This window comes from Pygocentrus nattereri, chromosome 8 (genome assembly GCF_015220715.1).
Source record: "Pygocentrus nattereri isolate fPygNat1 chromosome 8, fPygNat1.pri, whole genome shotgun sequence".
NCBI lineage: Eukaryota > Metazoa > Chordata > Actinopteri > Characiformes > Serrasalmidae > Pygocentrus > Pygocentrus nattereri.
In genome coordinates, this window is record NC_051218.1 from 46,802,484 (window position 1) to 46,815,717 (window position 13,234).

Consider the following 13,234-nt stretch of genomic DNA (forward strand, 5'->3'; position numbering starts at 1 on the left):
AGACGACTGCGATTAATATTCTTCACCAACACCTTAAAATTCACAGCTCTGTATCTCAAAATGTTGTTTTTCTTTGTTTCTTTGGTCTTGACTTGATGTGGGTCTTTAATATGTATAACCTCATTTACATGTTGATTTTGATTGGTTCTTGCATAGAATACAACTGATAATACCACAGCGTTGAAAGACACTACTGTGCTAATTAACACCACTTTGACTTTATTAGTAGCTCTTATTTTCACCGACATTTTGCATTGATGCTCTGCCGGGTTTTATCAGTTTCATCAATCTGGCCCACCACGAATTCTCAGGATGTTCCATATCAAGGCCCACCTGTTTACCCTTAGAAAGCATGAAGGTCCACAGGAAAGCAAAAGGGCTTTTTATCCATTTGAGGGAATTTTCTGCTCTTGGGTAAATGTGGTTTTTCACCACACCATTCCTTTAACTTCCATTAAAGATAGAAATGTTTTTCTTTTCCTTCTGTATTTTTACCATATTGGAGATATGAGGTTTCGTTCTGACTGAGTAAACGTTCCTCTGTGTGTACGTCTGTCTAGCCTGTACTAACTGATTCATCGCTGGCCATATTTGCATTTTTGGTTGCCGTTTTCCTTCTTCCCAATTTCGCCTCATCTCCTAATATAGGTCTGTGGGAAGGTAAAGGCCCCTGGAGTTTAAGTCTCACACTGATCCGTAACACTGACTGCAGTTCATCAGAAACCGAAGGCAATTTTCATTACAAGGAAGTGGTGATTTGAGGAGGATGTTTCTTTAAGCTCTGACTGCGTGTCCACATGTCCACACTGTGGATGGGAATTCACCAGAACAGAGAAGAGTGTTTGTTTTGGCAAGTGTCTAAAAAAGTTTGGCATCTGCTGGAACAGCAGTTCTTGGCCTCCTCTTCAGCGTGAACGGCTTCATCACGTTCGCCTGATGTTTGACAACATTGCAGGGAAAATATACAACAACAAATATGGTGTGAAACTGACCATGTACAGAGATGAACTGAAATCTAGAGACAGACGGCTTATGAGGAGCAGTGCTCTTTTGCTTTGAAGCTGAAGAGGCCTGAAGAGCAAAACCTGGGTGTGATCTTCTCAGACTCTGAGCTCTGTTTTATCTGCATGTAAAAAGCCATTAAAGTAGCTTTTCATCATTTCAGAAAGTCACTAAAGTCCAGCCTTTTCACTCTCAGAGCGACGCAGAGAAACCTGTACATGTGGTTGTTCCAGCAGAGTTGATCACTGTAATGATATTCTTAAGGAAACAGTACCTCCTTTACAACTCGGACAGATCACAGCAGCATCCTAACAAACTCAACACAGAGAGATCAGATCAGTCCCGCTTTAATAGAGCTGCACTAGCTGCCTGGATCATTCAGGATTTCAAAGTTCTGCTACTAAATGACCTTAAAGCACCACTTACATCGCAGAGTGTCTGTCTGTTTATGACCAATGTCACATCTGCCGCCTGCCATTCTCCTCCCCACCACAGGAGGGCGCTCTCTCCAGAATACTAGATATCTCTTGATCCTTCGACCTTTTTATGTTTTATGCTTATGTTTTGTATATATACCCTGCATTTGCACATGTTCTTTGGTGTTTCAACAATTTTATTAAACAATCTCATTTGAAATATTTTATCTCTCTTTAATCAGAATCAGAATCCTTTATTGATCCCAGGGGGAAATTGCAGCTGTTACAGTCGCAACCATTTATGTAAAAGAATAAACGCTTTAATGATTTAAAACAAAGATAAAGAGAAATTTGCAATATGTTCATGAGATTTAAGTTCTTATGAATGCAGTAAAGTGGCAGTGACTGATAATAAATATTAAACATATATTAAATATTAAAATATAAAATTTATCTAAAATTATTATTATTACACATATGAACAGTTTGGTATTGAGTTTTGCGCAGATGACCCAAAGTATCACACACTGAGGGAGGAGTTATAGAGTTTGATGGCCACAGGTAAGAATGACTCAACTCGAGAAAATCAAGAAAGACTTGTGACTCGACTTCAACACCAGTAACCTGGACTGTGACTCGGACTTGAGCATCATGACTATTTAAAGTGGAAAGGGAAATTTGGATGCAGAACTTCAGCTTCGTACATTCATCATTATTTTACCGTCTTTCCTATAAACTTTTTCAGCTGTTCTCGTCTAAATTTAACGACTGTATTTAATTGGCAGGCCTAGTTTCTATTTTAACCCTTTGTGCTCAATGTTCCCCAAAATCATCAAAAAGTATCTTCAAATATAAATTTTTTGTTTGTTTATTTTAAATTAAGCTCAGTGGTTCTTGTAATAGTGTATAATCTTGTAATAATATGTAAATAGTTTTCCATACTATATACTATATATACCATACTATATACTATACTATAGACTATATATACCATACACAGATCCTGCTCCGTCTCTGTAGGGGCCTTTGAATGCAGTGGGCTTATGTCTAGCAAAAAGCCTTTAGGTGAGACCTTCATCTTGGCTGTGCGGCAGCAGAAACCAGCTACTCAGCTGTTGCGCAGTCTCACCCTGTAGATGCTCTCGGCGTAAGAATTGGAGTGCATGTGCTGCCATATCAGATTTGTTATCAGGCAAATAGCTGACCCACCTACCAGCCAAGGAACCTCTCCCGAGCGGCACGCTGCTCTTGCGACAGTCATTTGTTGTGTGAGCCTATTTACTGGTTGAGGGAACATCTGTGGTGCTGTGGCTGTTTTCGCTCATATCTGTGATTAGTATTTACAGCATGTTCACACTTGAGCTTTTATGAAAGCTGCCAGTCAAAGCTTTGTGATTTGATAATAGAATCATTTTTCATGTTTCACCCTCAGGGCGATAGAATTATTAGGTGTGTTTTGTATCTGTTTTTGTCAGTTCCTCTTTCAGTTGTTGTAACTCTAGAAATAATATGAGATAGCCACGTGCTATATGCTATTTATAATCACCTCAGCTGCAAATGCCCACAGAAGTTTGATATTTTGATCAAACTGGACATGTTTTGATCAAAATTTGACCAAGCGCCTGTTTTTCTTTACTTGTTTACTCTATCAATTCAAAACATCAATTCACAGCTTAGATGTCAAATAGAAAGTTTTAGAATAAAGTGTTTATGAGCTGATAATATAAGAATTGTGATGATGGTTCATTACATGGCTCATTACTGTGACACAGTGTATGAGGAGCATCAGGTGGACTTCTTGATATTCTCACCTGTAGGACAGGTTGATAAACCTGCATGTGACAGACTGTCACAGCAGCCAAGCCTTTGAGATTCTTATTCAGGGCCAATGTGACTAATATTCCAGCTAATAAAGCTCTGTCACACTGAGTGTTCACTATCTGCTGCTTATAATAACCACTGAGACGCACATGCAGCTTCAGAGCCGGCTAGTTGTTCTTTGAATGAAATAGTTTTGTTTCTGGGCTTAATCCCAACTGTGTTTACAGATCTTTTGTTCTGGAGGACTGGGTTTGTTCATCAAACAGCACGTTTAATGTTTTTCACTCAGTGATGCTTCCTCTGTCTGTGATACGTTAGAGTTCAGGACATTACGGTCTTCATCATCGGACTTAGTGAAAGTGAAACTTTTGCCCTGAATTGCCAGGAAGCTTTGTTTTCCCCTCCTGCTCACTTTGACCCTGATCTGACAGCCTGTGTTTCACTCTTTGAGGAAGGTGTGAAACATATCTTTAATGTACTTTTCACATCCTTCTGTATTCTGGTGCTATTGGTGTCTTTATTGCAAAAAAAGCTGTAATGAAGCTCAATAAAAGCCCTCTGGAGTCGAATTGAACCCTAATAATCTCTAAAATGTCTATATATATATATACATTCAGAGGAAGCAGAGGGCGTCAGTGGTCTTAGTGTTAATAAGGGTCTGTCTTTCAGTTTACTGTCTCCCAGTGAGAACCGTTTGCTTCCTAATCAAAGTCTTTATGATTATGAAAAGGAAATTTGGGCTACGAGAGGTGCCGCCATGACCTGGACCTTTGTTCTGTTAATGATGCCACTGAGTGCAGCAGTTAAGCCTATCAGACAGCACATTGGGGTTCAACACTGTAATTCTTACAGCCGTAATAAAATACATGTACTTACTGTACTGATGTGTTTTTTTAAGTATCTGTACTTTTACAAAGTATTTCCTTTTTTGAAATTTTTTACTTTCACTCTCCCACATGTCACAGTAAAATATCCTCAGCCTACTTTTTACCTTCTGTAAGACACTGTGAAGTAAAATCTACGCGCCGTATTTAAAAATGTCTTTTAATTAGTTCTTTTTTTGGGAGGTGTAAGAACTGATGAATGGACAACTGCAGGGAAGGCCAGAAACACCAAACACTAAAGATAAAAGCTACAGATTTGGGCCAAAAATGAATGGAGAGCTGTGGGTTTACCGTTTCAGCTGACCGACTTGGTGTTACACAAACAGGTTTTGTGGTTTTATTAAAAAAAAACCAGCCAAATCAGCACATCAGCAAGTCTGGATGGATAACGGAGGTGCTTCACAGGTAACAGAGCTAACAAGAGTCTCACTGCAGACTGATTAGGATTCATCATCTTCTACATGAGGCAGTTTCTCCTGGAGCAGCTGGCATAGCTAATGATCCAGCCGCACCTCTCACTCACAAGCTTAACGAAGCGTAATGAATACCCAAACAGTGATTACAGTATTTGAGAACCGGCACCTCTAACAGTCACCTGAGTACTTGAGTGTCTGAGTCGAATTTCCATAAGATTTAAAAAATGTGATGCATTTTCACGAGAAAGTCTAACCTCTCACTGTGCACCTTCACTAAATCCCTCCCCTAAATTCAGAATGTCCAATCATAGGCCATCACCTGTAAGTAGGCCTGGGAAACCCTGTGGGAAAAAACAAAAAAACAGGTCAGCCAGATTTGTTTGGGTTTGATGGATAAGTTGTCTAACCAGCATGACCAAGTTGGCTGACCAACATAATAACCTTGATCAAGCTGGTCAACTAATATGACCATTGTGGTTGACCAGCTTTGTTCAGCTTGTCATGCTGGTAGACCAGCTAAACCATTTAACTCTAATTAAAACACACTCTGTGCTGGTCAACTAGTTAAGTTGGTCTACCAGCTTGACCAGCTAGTTGATCTTGTTTGAGCACCAGGAGCTGGAAACATTCACAGGAACGGTGCTGGACTATATCAAGTTCTGCATCGGAAATGTGACTGTGGACAAAATCATCTGGATTTACCCAAACCAGAAACCATGGATGACCAGCCAGGTCCGCCTCTGCTCAGAGCCCGTGACGCTGCCTTCAGGTCAGGTGACAGAGCTATGTACAGCGCCGCTCGAGGTGACCTGAAGAGAGGGATTAAAAAAGCCAAGGCGGACTACAAGAGGAAAATAGAGTCCCACATGTCCAGCAACAACTCACGGGAGGTGTGGCGGTGCATACAGAACATCACAAACTTCAGAGGCTGTGATGTGACAGCAGGAGTACTGAGTGCACCGTTGGCAGAGGAGCTGAACTGCTTCTTTGCTCGCTTTGATGCATCTCAGCAGCACTCTTCTGCTCCTGCCCGACCTCCACCCCCACCCGGCTTCCACACCACTCCACTCACTGTACAGGAGTGCAATGTCAGATGGGTGCTCCTGGCAGTGAACACCAAAAAGGCTGCTGGTCCTGATGGAGTACCCGGCAAGGTGCTCAAAACGTGTGCCCACCAGCTCGCCCTCACCTTCACCAAGATCTTCAATCTCTCCCTGGCCCAAGCCATCATCCCGCCCAGCCTGAAGTCAGCCACAGTCACACCAGTGCCGGAAAAGTCTACCATCACCAACCTTAATGATTACTGCCCTGTGGCCCTCAATCATGAAGTGCTTCGAGAGATTGATACTTCAGCACATCAAAGACTCTGCCCCCAGACTTCGACCCCCACCAGTTCACATACCGTGCAAACAGGTCAACAGAGGACGCCATAGCAGCAGCTCTCCACTTTGCACTGAGCCACCTGGAGCAGCAGCACAGCTACGTCCGGATGCTCTTTGTGGACTACAGCTCTGCTTTCAACACAATCATCCCGGACATTCTTATCACCAAACTGGGCACCCTCGGACTCCCCCCCCTCACATGTGCCTGGGTCAAGAACTTTCTCACCGACTGGCCCCAAACTGTGAGACTTGGCCCCCACCTCTCCTCCACCTGTATGCTTACCACCGGCTCACTACAAGGCTGTGTGCTGAGCCCCCTCCTGTACTGTCTCTACACCCATGACTGCAGTCCGGCCTACGACAGCAACCTCATCGTCAAGTTTGCTGACGATACCGCAGTGGTCGGACTCATCTCAGAAGGAGACGAGACAGCCTACAGGAAGGAGGTCCTGAAGTTGGCAGCTTGGTGTTCAGAGAATAACCTGGCTCTGAACACCAAGAAAACAAAAGAGATCATCGTTGACTTCAGGAAGCACAGCACTGACCCAGACCCCCTGTCCATCAACGGCGAGTGTGTGGAGAGGGTCCGCACCTTCCGGTTCCTCCTTGCCAAATCTCAACCAACATCACCTGGACAGACAGCATCACAGCTGTCATCAAGAAGGCTCAGCAGCGACTACACTTCCTGAGAGTCCTCAGGAAGCACAACCTGGATTCCAACCTGCTGCTGACCTTCTACCGCTCTTCCATCGAGAGCCTGCTGACGTACTGCATCACAGTGTGGTACGGCAGCTGCACCATGGCAGACAGGGAGAGGCATCAGAGGGTAGTAAAGACAGCACAGAAGATTATTGGCTGCCCTCTCCCATCCCTGATGGACATCTACACCTCCCGCTGCGTCAGCAGAGCGAAACGCATCACAATGGACAGCTCGCACCCCGGATCTGTACTGTTTGACCTGTTGCCCTCAGGAAGGCGGTACAGATGCATCAGATCAAGGACAAACAGACTTAAGTACAGTTTTTTCCCAAAAGCAATAACACTTCTCAACTCACAGACGCACTGATAGTCTATCCCCAGACTTCCATCACCACCTACATACCAGTCTATTCCCAGACTCCATTACCAGCTACTGTGCAATACTCTGCATACGGAAATGTGCAATCATACTGTACATGTGCAATTATACTGGAATATGTGCAATATTTAGTGACACACAATACAGCTGTAAATATCTCCATATTTATATCTTATAAATACATAGATTTTTTTATTTTGTTTCTATATTTATTTCATATACATATATACACATATATACAAATGCATAGAACTGTGCACAACCCCTCCCCATTCTATTCTGTGTCATTTGTTTACATTGTGTGTTTGCACTGAGATGGAGTTGCTTTTAATCTCATTGTACTGTGTATAGTGACAATAAAGGCATTCTATTCTATTCTATTCTATTCTATTCTATTCTATTCTATTCTATTCTATTCTATCAGCATAGGGTTTGTGTTTGTCTTGTCTAGCTGGATGTCCAGCTTGTCGACCACCTCATCTCAAGTGGCCTGAGATGGATTCATCAGCACTTTGACAAGTTTTCAGAATCAAAGAAAATGCTGTGATGGGATTTTACCCATTTTTAAACTAAGATATAAAAGTTCAAATGTTGGATTGTTAGAATTTCTCACAATTCTTTACTTTTGATACTTTAATACATTTAAAATCAAGTATTTTTGTACTTGAACTTGAGTAAAAAGTAGAAATACGGCACTTAAATCTTCACTTTTATAACATTTACCAGGGGTCTCTCTACTTTCTCTATGGGTTCATCTACTTTGTCCACCAATTAAACTTTATATCCTGATTTGTTTATATAAAGTGATGTAAAGACATCAGGATGCTCTAAACGACTTGATGAATCAATCATGAGCAGCTGTCACTGTGATGATTGGTCAAAGAAGTAAACAACCATGCTAACCTCGTATTAGCCCAGAAGGTAGAAAGCAAAGTAGGATTCACGACTCAGCTTAAGCACTTTGCTCAGCTTTGTGTGAGACATGAAATGTTCATGGTATCATTTGATGTGTCACTGTTTGGGCCAAGTCTGCCCTGCGATGGACTGGCGACCTGTCCAGGGTGTATCCTGCCTTCCGCCCGAAGACTGCTGGGATAGGCTCCAGCACCCCCCGCGACCCTGACAGAGAAGCGGCTTAGAAAATGGATGGATGGATGGATGTTTGGGCCAAAGCCCCGGGCGTCCGTTACCAAAACAAACCCAGCGTGATGAACAATAATTCATCACAAAACAGATACAATCAGACACAGCAGCTTTCAGGAGTCAGTCTGATTACAGAAATGACTTTCCTTACACCTGGAAATGGACCTGGAACCTCAGAACTCACATCTCAGTTCAGGTCAGTTTAATGGCCCAGAATCTCTGACCTTCACAGCTCACCTTCTCGCATATTTAACGCCGGACCCCAAGCTGACTGATGCATGTTTTCCGCCCACATGGAGAGTCGAAACGTGAGAAACCCAAATGTTGAACTTTAACATTTGAAAATGATGAAAAACCTGGTCTCAGATCAGATCAGCAATGTCAGATTACACATCGGGATGATTTACAGTCCGATTCACACGTTTCAACCTGTCACCTGCAAACTCTTCAACACACCCAGACAGTTATGCACCTGTCATGTTGACACATCAAATACGCTGAGGTTTCTAAAAATCGACTCGCTGGGCTAGTCTTGGTCCATTGGCTCAGAAACAGAACAAAAAATTAATTGTTTTCTCTGAGCAAAATATCCATAAACCGGCCACGTTAAAATGAAAATGAAAGCATTTGTTATTTATAAACTTCCAGCACATATTTAATTAACACACATAATGTCTTTAGTCTTCTTACCTATAATAATGAGTAAAGATTAAAAAGCATAAGCATAAACAAAAAATACTGATGGAGAAACACATGAATAATATTAGCACTTGTTGAAAAGCTGTGGTTGGCAATTACAGCCAAAAGAAGAATTTATTGTAGGATTGTGGTTCATTTTTGGCTCAAACCATCTTCCGTTCCCAAAGTTATGAATGTCCATCTGATTTACTCACAATTTCAAAATGCTCCAGAAATTTTCAGTGGTTAAAGTCAGACGACTGAGCGTTAAAGCCTCTTCACTTCCTTTTAGAAACCCATCTTAAGTTATTTTGCTATCGTGTCTTGATGAAAAACGCTTCTCCTCCCCAAACTCGGTTTCTTGGCTGATGAGATAAAATTTTCCCCTCTCCCCATCTCCCGGTACATCGCTCTGTTTATGTTTCCTGCAGGGCTGTTTGAGAGATGCAGCCCCAACTCAGGATGCTCTCTCTTCCATTCTCCACCAAAGCAAAGACACAAAGGCCATAGCTTAATTTAGAAAGCAGCTAAAATCTAAAGTGGAGTTTCTTAAAGTGTGAGAAAATGCCTGGATCTACCCTAATTAATAAGATAAGATTAATGAGATGCGTTTATTGTCATTGCACAGTGTACAACGAGATTGAGCAGCAATCCAACGGCACTTCCTACATACAAAACAATCTAAACATAAGGCTAAAATATATAAAGTGCAGATTTAAGGGGAAAAAAGATCTTAAATATAAAGAAAATGGACTATAAAACTATATATTCTAAAACAGTCAATAGACAATAGACGGGAGAGGTAGCAGTTGTAGTTGCACATTCCTTGGACAGCTTATAGCGCTATATAATACTGCACATACTGCACATCGTAATGGGGGTTAATCTAAACTTAAAATTAATTCATTTATGGGGGCAGCCGTGGGCTGGAGGTCCGGGAACCAGCCTGTGACCGGAAGGTTGCCGGTTTGATCCCCTTGGCTGACAGGATGTGACTGAACTGCCCTTGAGCGAGACACTTGACCCCCAACTGCTCCCTGGGCACTGTGGATAGGGCTGCCCACCGCTCCAGGCAAGTGTGCTCACTGCCCCCTAGTGTGTGTATTCACTAGTGTGTATGTGGTGTTTCACTGCATGGATGGGTTAAATGTGGAGGTGAAATTTCTCCTAATAAGGGTCACTTAAACTAGTCTAAACTGTAGGTTTTTAAAGCTTTTAGACCTGTCAGTTGTGTAGATATTGATGAGGACATGTTCCCACATAAATAGGATGTGAAATTTTATTATTTGTGAATCAGTAAATTGCTAAAAATGTGGGTACCACTTACTAGAATACACAGCCTTATCTGTGTAGTGTGGTGTAACATCAAGCAGGCCTGTGAAGCGATGATTCCTGGTCCTGGTCCCAGAAAACCCCTGAGTTTTCCCTGCAGTAAAACAACCGTTCCAACTAATGAGCTAGCTAAGTCAAGTGGCTGTGTCAGAGTACAGAGAACCCTACAGCCTTCACTGCAGAGGTGTTTCAGACCCAGGCTTAGGAATGAATGCAGGGCCATATTTACTGAACAGGTTTGCTTGTTATAGTCTGTGCAGATTTGAAGACATGATGCTTGAGCATTTCTAAGGCTGCGTGCATGTCCCACACACACACACTCAAATAACTCTCTGAAGAGTTCTACCTTATTACTACACTTCCTGTTTGACTTACAGTATCCGTTATCTGATCGGTCTGATAAGCACATTGTGAACTGTTGGTGCAAACAGCGCCTTATTCTCCCTTTTGCACTGTGGTGAAGACGGCAGATAACACCCCCCACCCCCCCCCCCCCCCCCCGCCCCCCCCTTGAGTTCCTCACTTAACCTTTGAGAGATAAAGAGTCATCAGTTTTGTTTGCCGTTGTTTTTCAATTGTAATTTCATAATTGTATTTTGCTGCTGTTAGAAGGAAACACTGTATGTCCATTTTTGTAGTTTTTCAGTTTTTGACATAATTTGAAAATGCATTGTGTGTAAATTTCCTGATGAATGGACAAAAAGAAACAGCCCCAAAAGTCCGGTTCCATTGACTTACATTAAAAGTAGTTTTTTCCTTCTCCTGTAAAGTCATTATTTTAGAGTTACAAGGTTTTTAATAACGAACGTGAGATGATTTCTCTGTTTTAATAAGCTACATGTGAGAAATCAAAGATGTAAAATAGCAGATTATGGCACGTTTTTGTCATTGTCAGCTAATTCTATGGGTTAAACAGGAAAGAAAAGAAGCAGAGATAAATACAGATAAAGACTCTGTTCACTTCAATTACACTCAGCACAGCATGGAAAAGTGCACGTTGCCCAGGGCAGAGGGGTCTGAAGTGATGTAAGCAGACGGATTGGCTGGAAATTTGAGTCACAGCCAGGGAGATGACGGAGCTAAAGAACATAAACAGAGAGAGAAAGACACTCGCAGTAGCCCCGTCCGATCAACACTGCTGTACTTATCTCAGTTAGAAACTAGAAGTTCCATGTGAGGATAATTAGAAACATGTGGAGAACCTCATGAGGTGAGGAACACTTTGCTGAACACTTAAGATAAGCAGAAGAACCTGGGAGGACACTTAGCCACACTACAACACCACACAAGGAAACCATTACCATAAACAGAGTCCTCGACCTGCTGCCGATGTAAGTAGTTCAGAGTTTTTTGAATGTGTAGGTTTGGTTACATTCAAAGAGCATTTACTGTTGTGTCTCCCTTTCATCCTTCATCTTGGATCATCTGCTTCTTTGTTCTCTGACTTCACTTTATATGTCGTGGCACAAGAGTCACAAAGCTTCAAATCGATTTCTACTTGGAAAGTTCAGTCATAAAGTTTCTGCGGTCTTTAAAAATTAAAAATGCCAAAACGTTTCTTTGGAGCAAAGACAAAGACGAACCTCTTCTGCTTCCCTAAAGAACCTTAACGTAGATGTTTCTTTGATTAAAATTAAAAGGAAACCATCTGTTCTTTAATGATAGTCTATAGTGCTGCTTGAAAGAACCCTTTCAGCATGTTTAGTGCTTGTGAACTCTTTGGGATCTTGAATGAACTTGAATGAACCATGTTGTGCCTGCTTTCTTTACAGGAAGTCCAAAGGAGTGATGATGAGCTGGCCAGACCCTCACAGCATCCTTCGCCACTTCGTCCTGCTGAAGTACCTTCAGGTGATGGCGTTGCCTCTGATGAACGGGCTGCTGTCGGGCATGGGGGCTTTGGCCAGTCTCTACACAGCCCTGCTCCTCAACTCTCCACGTGCTTCGCGCAAGGCTTCCAGCGTACTGCTGGGCCAGCTGGCCCAGGCCGACAGCCTGCTGCTGCTGCACTGGGGCCTGGGGGCGGTGAGACCTGCCCTGGGAGTCCCCCAGGAAGCCCTAGAGGGACTGGAGCATGGCCTTCTGGCCTCCCACCGTCTGGCCAGCCTGCTGCTGCTGGGCTGCGTGAGTCTAGAGGCGCTACTGGTCTGCAGGAGGCCCGCCGAGACACGCAGCCTGAGGACAGTGCACTGCGCGAGGCTAGCGAGCACTACAGTCTGGGCAGCTGTGGCCCTAGAGTTTGTAGTCCTGCGGACCTCGGAGTACGAATCTGCTCTGAGAGATCGAGGAGGTTTTATCACGCTCCTCGCGCTGACCTGCACTTTCCTAGCCCCTTTTATTCAAATCCTCTCCTTCTGTGTTACACTAATGCTTTGGTTGGCTAACACATGGACATGCTACACAATATTCTGCTACAAACCTCAGAGACAAACCAGCTGCTATCACTAACACAAAGAGTGGGAGAACATTTAAAATAACTGGGCTGACCTCACACTGACGGCTCACTCTGACCTCTGGTCGTTTACCACAGACAATGTGCTTGGAAAGAAAATTTGGTTGCCTGAAAATAAACTCATAGTAGGCAAAGGGAAAGTGCTTCTGTTAGAGTTTTACTCTGTTAAAAGCTTTTAACATTTTGTCTGTATGTGAAACTTCCAGATAAAGATGTGTTGGTAAAATGCTGCGCTGTTGTTTTTTCATTTATTATTTATTGTTAATATTTAATGTGAGGGAGCCAATGTGCTTGGCTTTTAATAAAGGCACTGAAACTACAGTGTATTACAGTCTGTTTCTTGTGAACAGGGCACAGATGGCATTACTGTAGTAATGAAGTGCTGCTGCCAATTCTAGACTTCCTTCTGGATGGTGATGTCATTAATATGGAATTCATGAATCATCGACTCATAACAGAACTCAACTCAGATCAGAGTCATCAGTTATCGTGTATTGCTACACAATAAAAGCCGACATTTGGGAAACACATAATGGTGTCATCCATGATTTTAGCAGAATAATTCCATCAGTCAAGCAGGGACGCCTGTTTCATCTTAAAGGAAAGCCGGAATTACTGCTGAAGTCCTTC

The 13,234-nt window shown here is 42.7% G+C and overlaps 1 protein-coding gene across 1 annotated transcript; it reads left to right on the forward strand.

The window, feature by feature from the left end:
* The first annotated feature begins 11,281 nt into the window (after window positions 1-11,281).
* On the forward strand, window positions 11,282-12,809 carry LOC108443104. Its single transcript, XM_017723529.2, has 2 exons — window positions 11,282-11,483; window positions 11,925-12,809. Coding segments are annotated over exons 1-2 (678 nt in total). The 5' UTR covers window positions 11,282-11,481; the 3' UTR covers window positions 12,601-12,809.
* The last annotated feature ends 425 nt before the right edge of the window (window positions 12,810-13,234 follow it).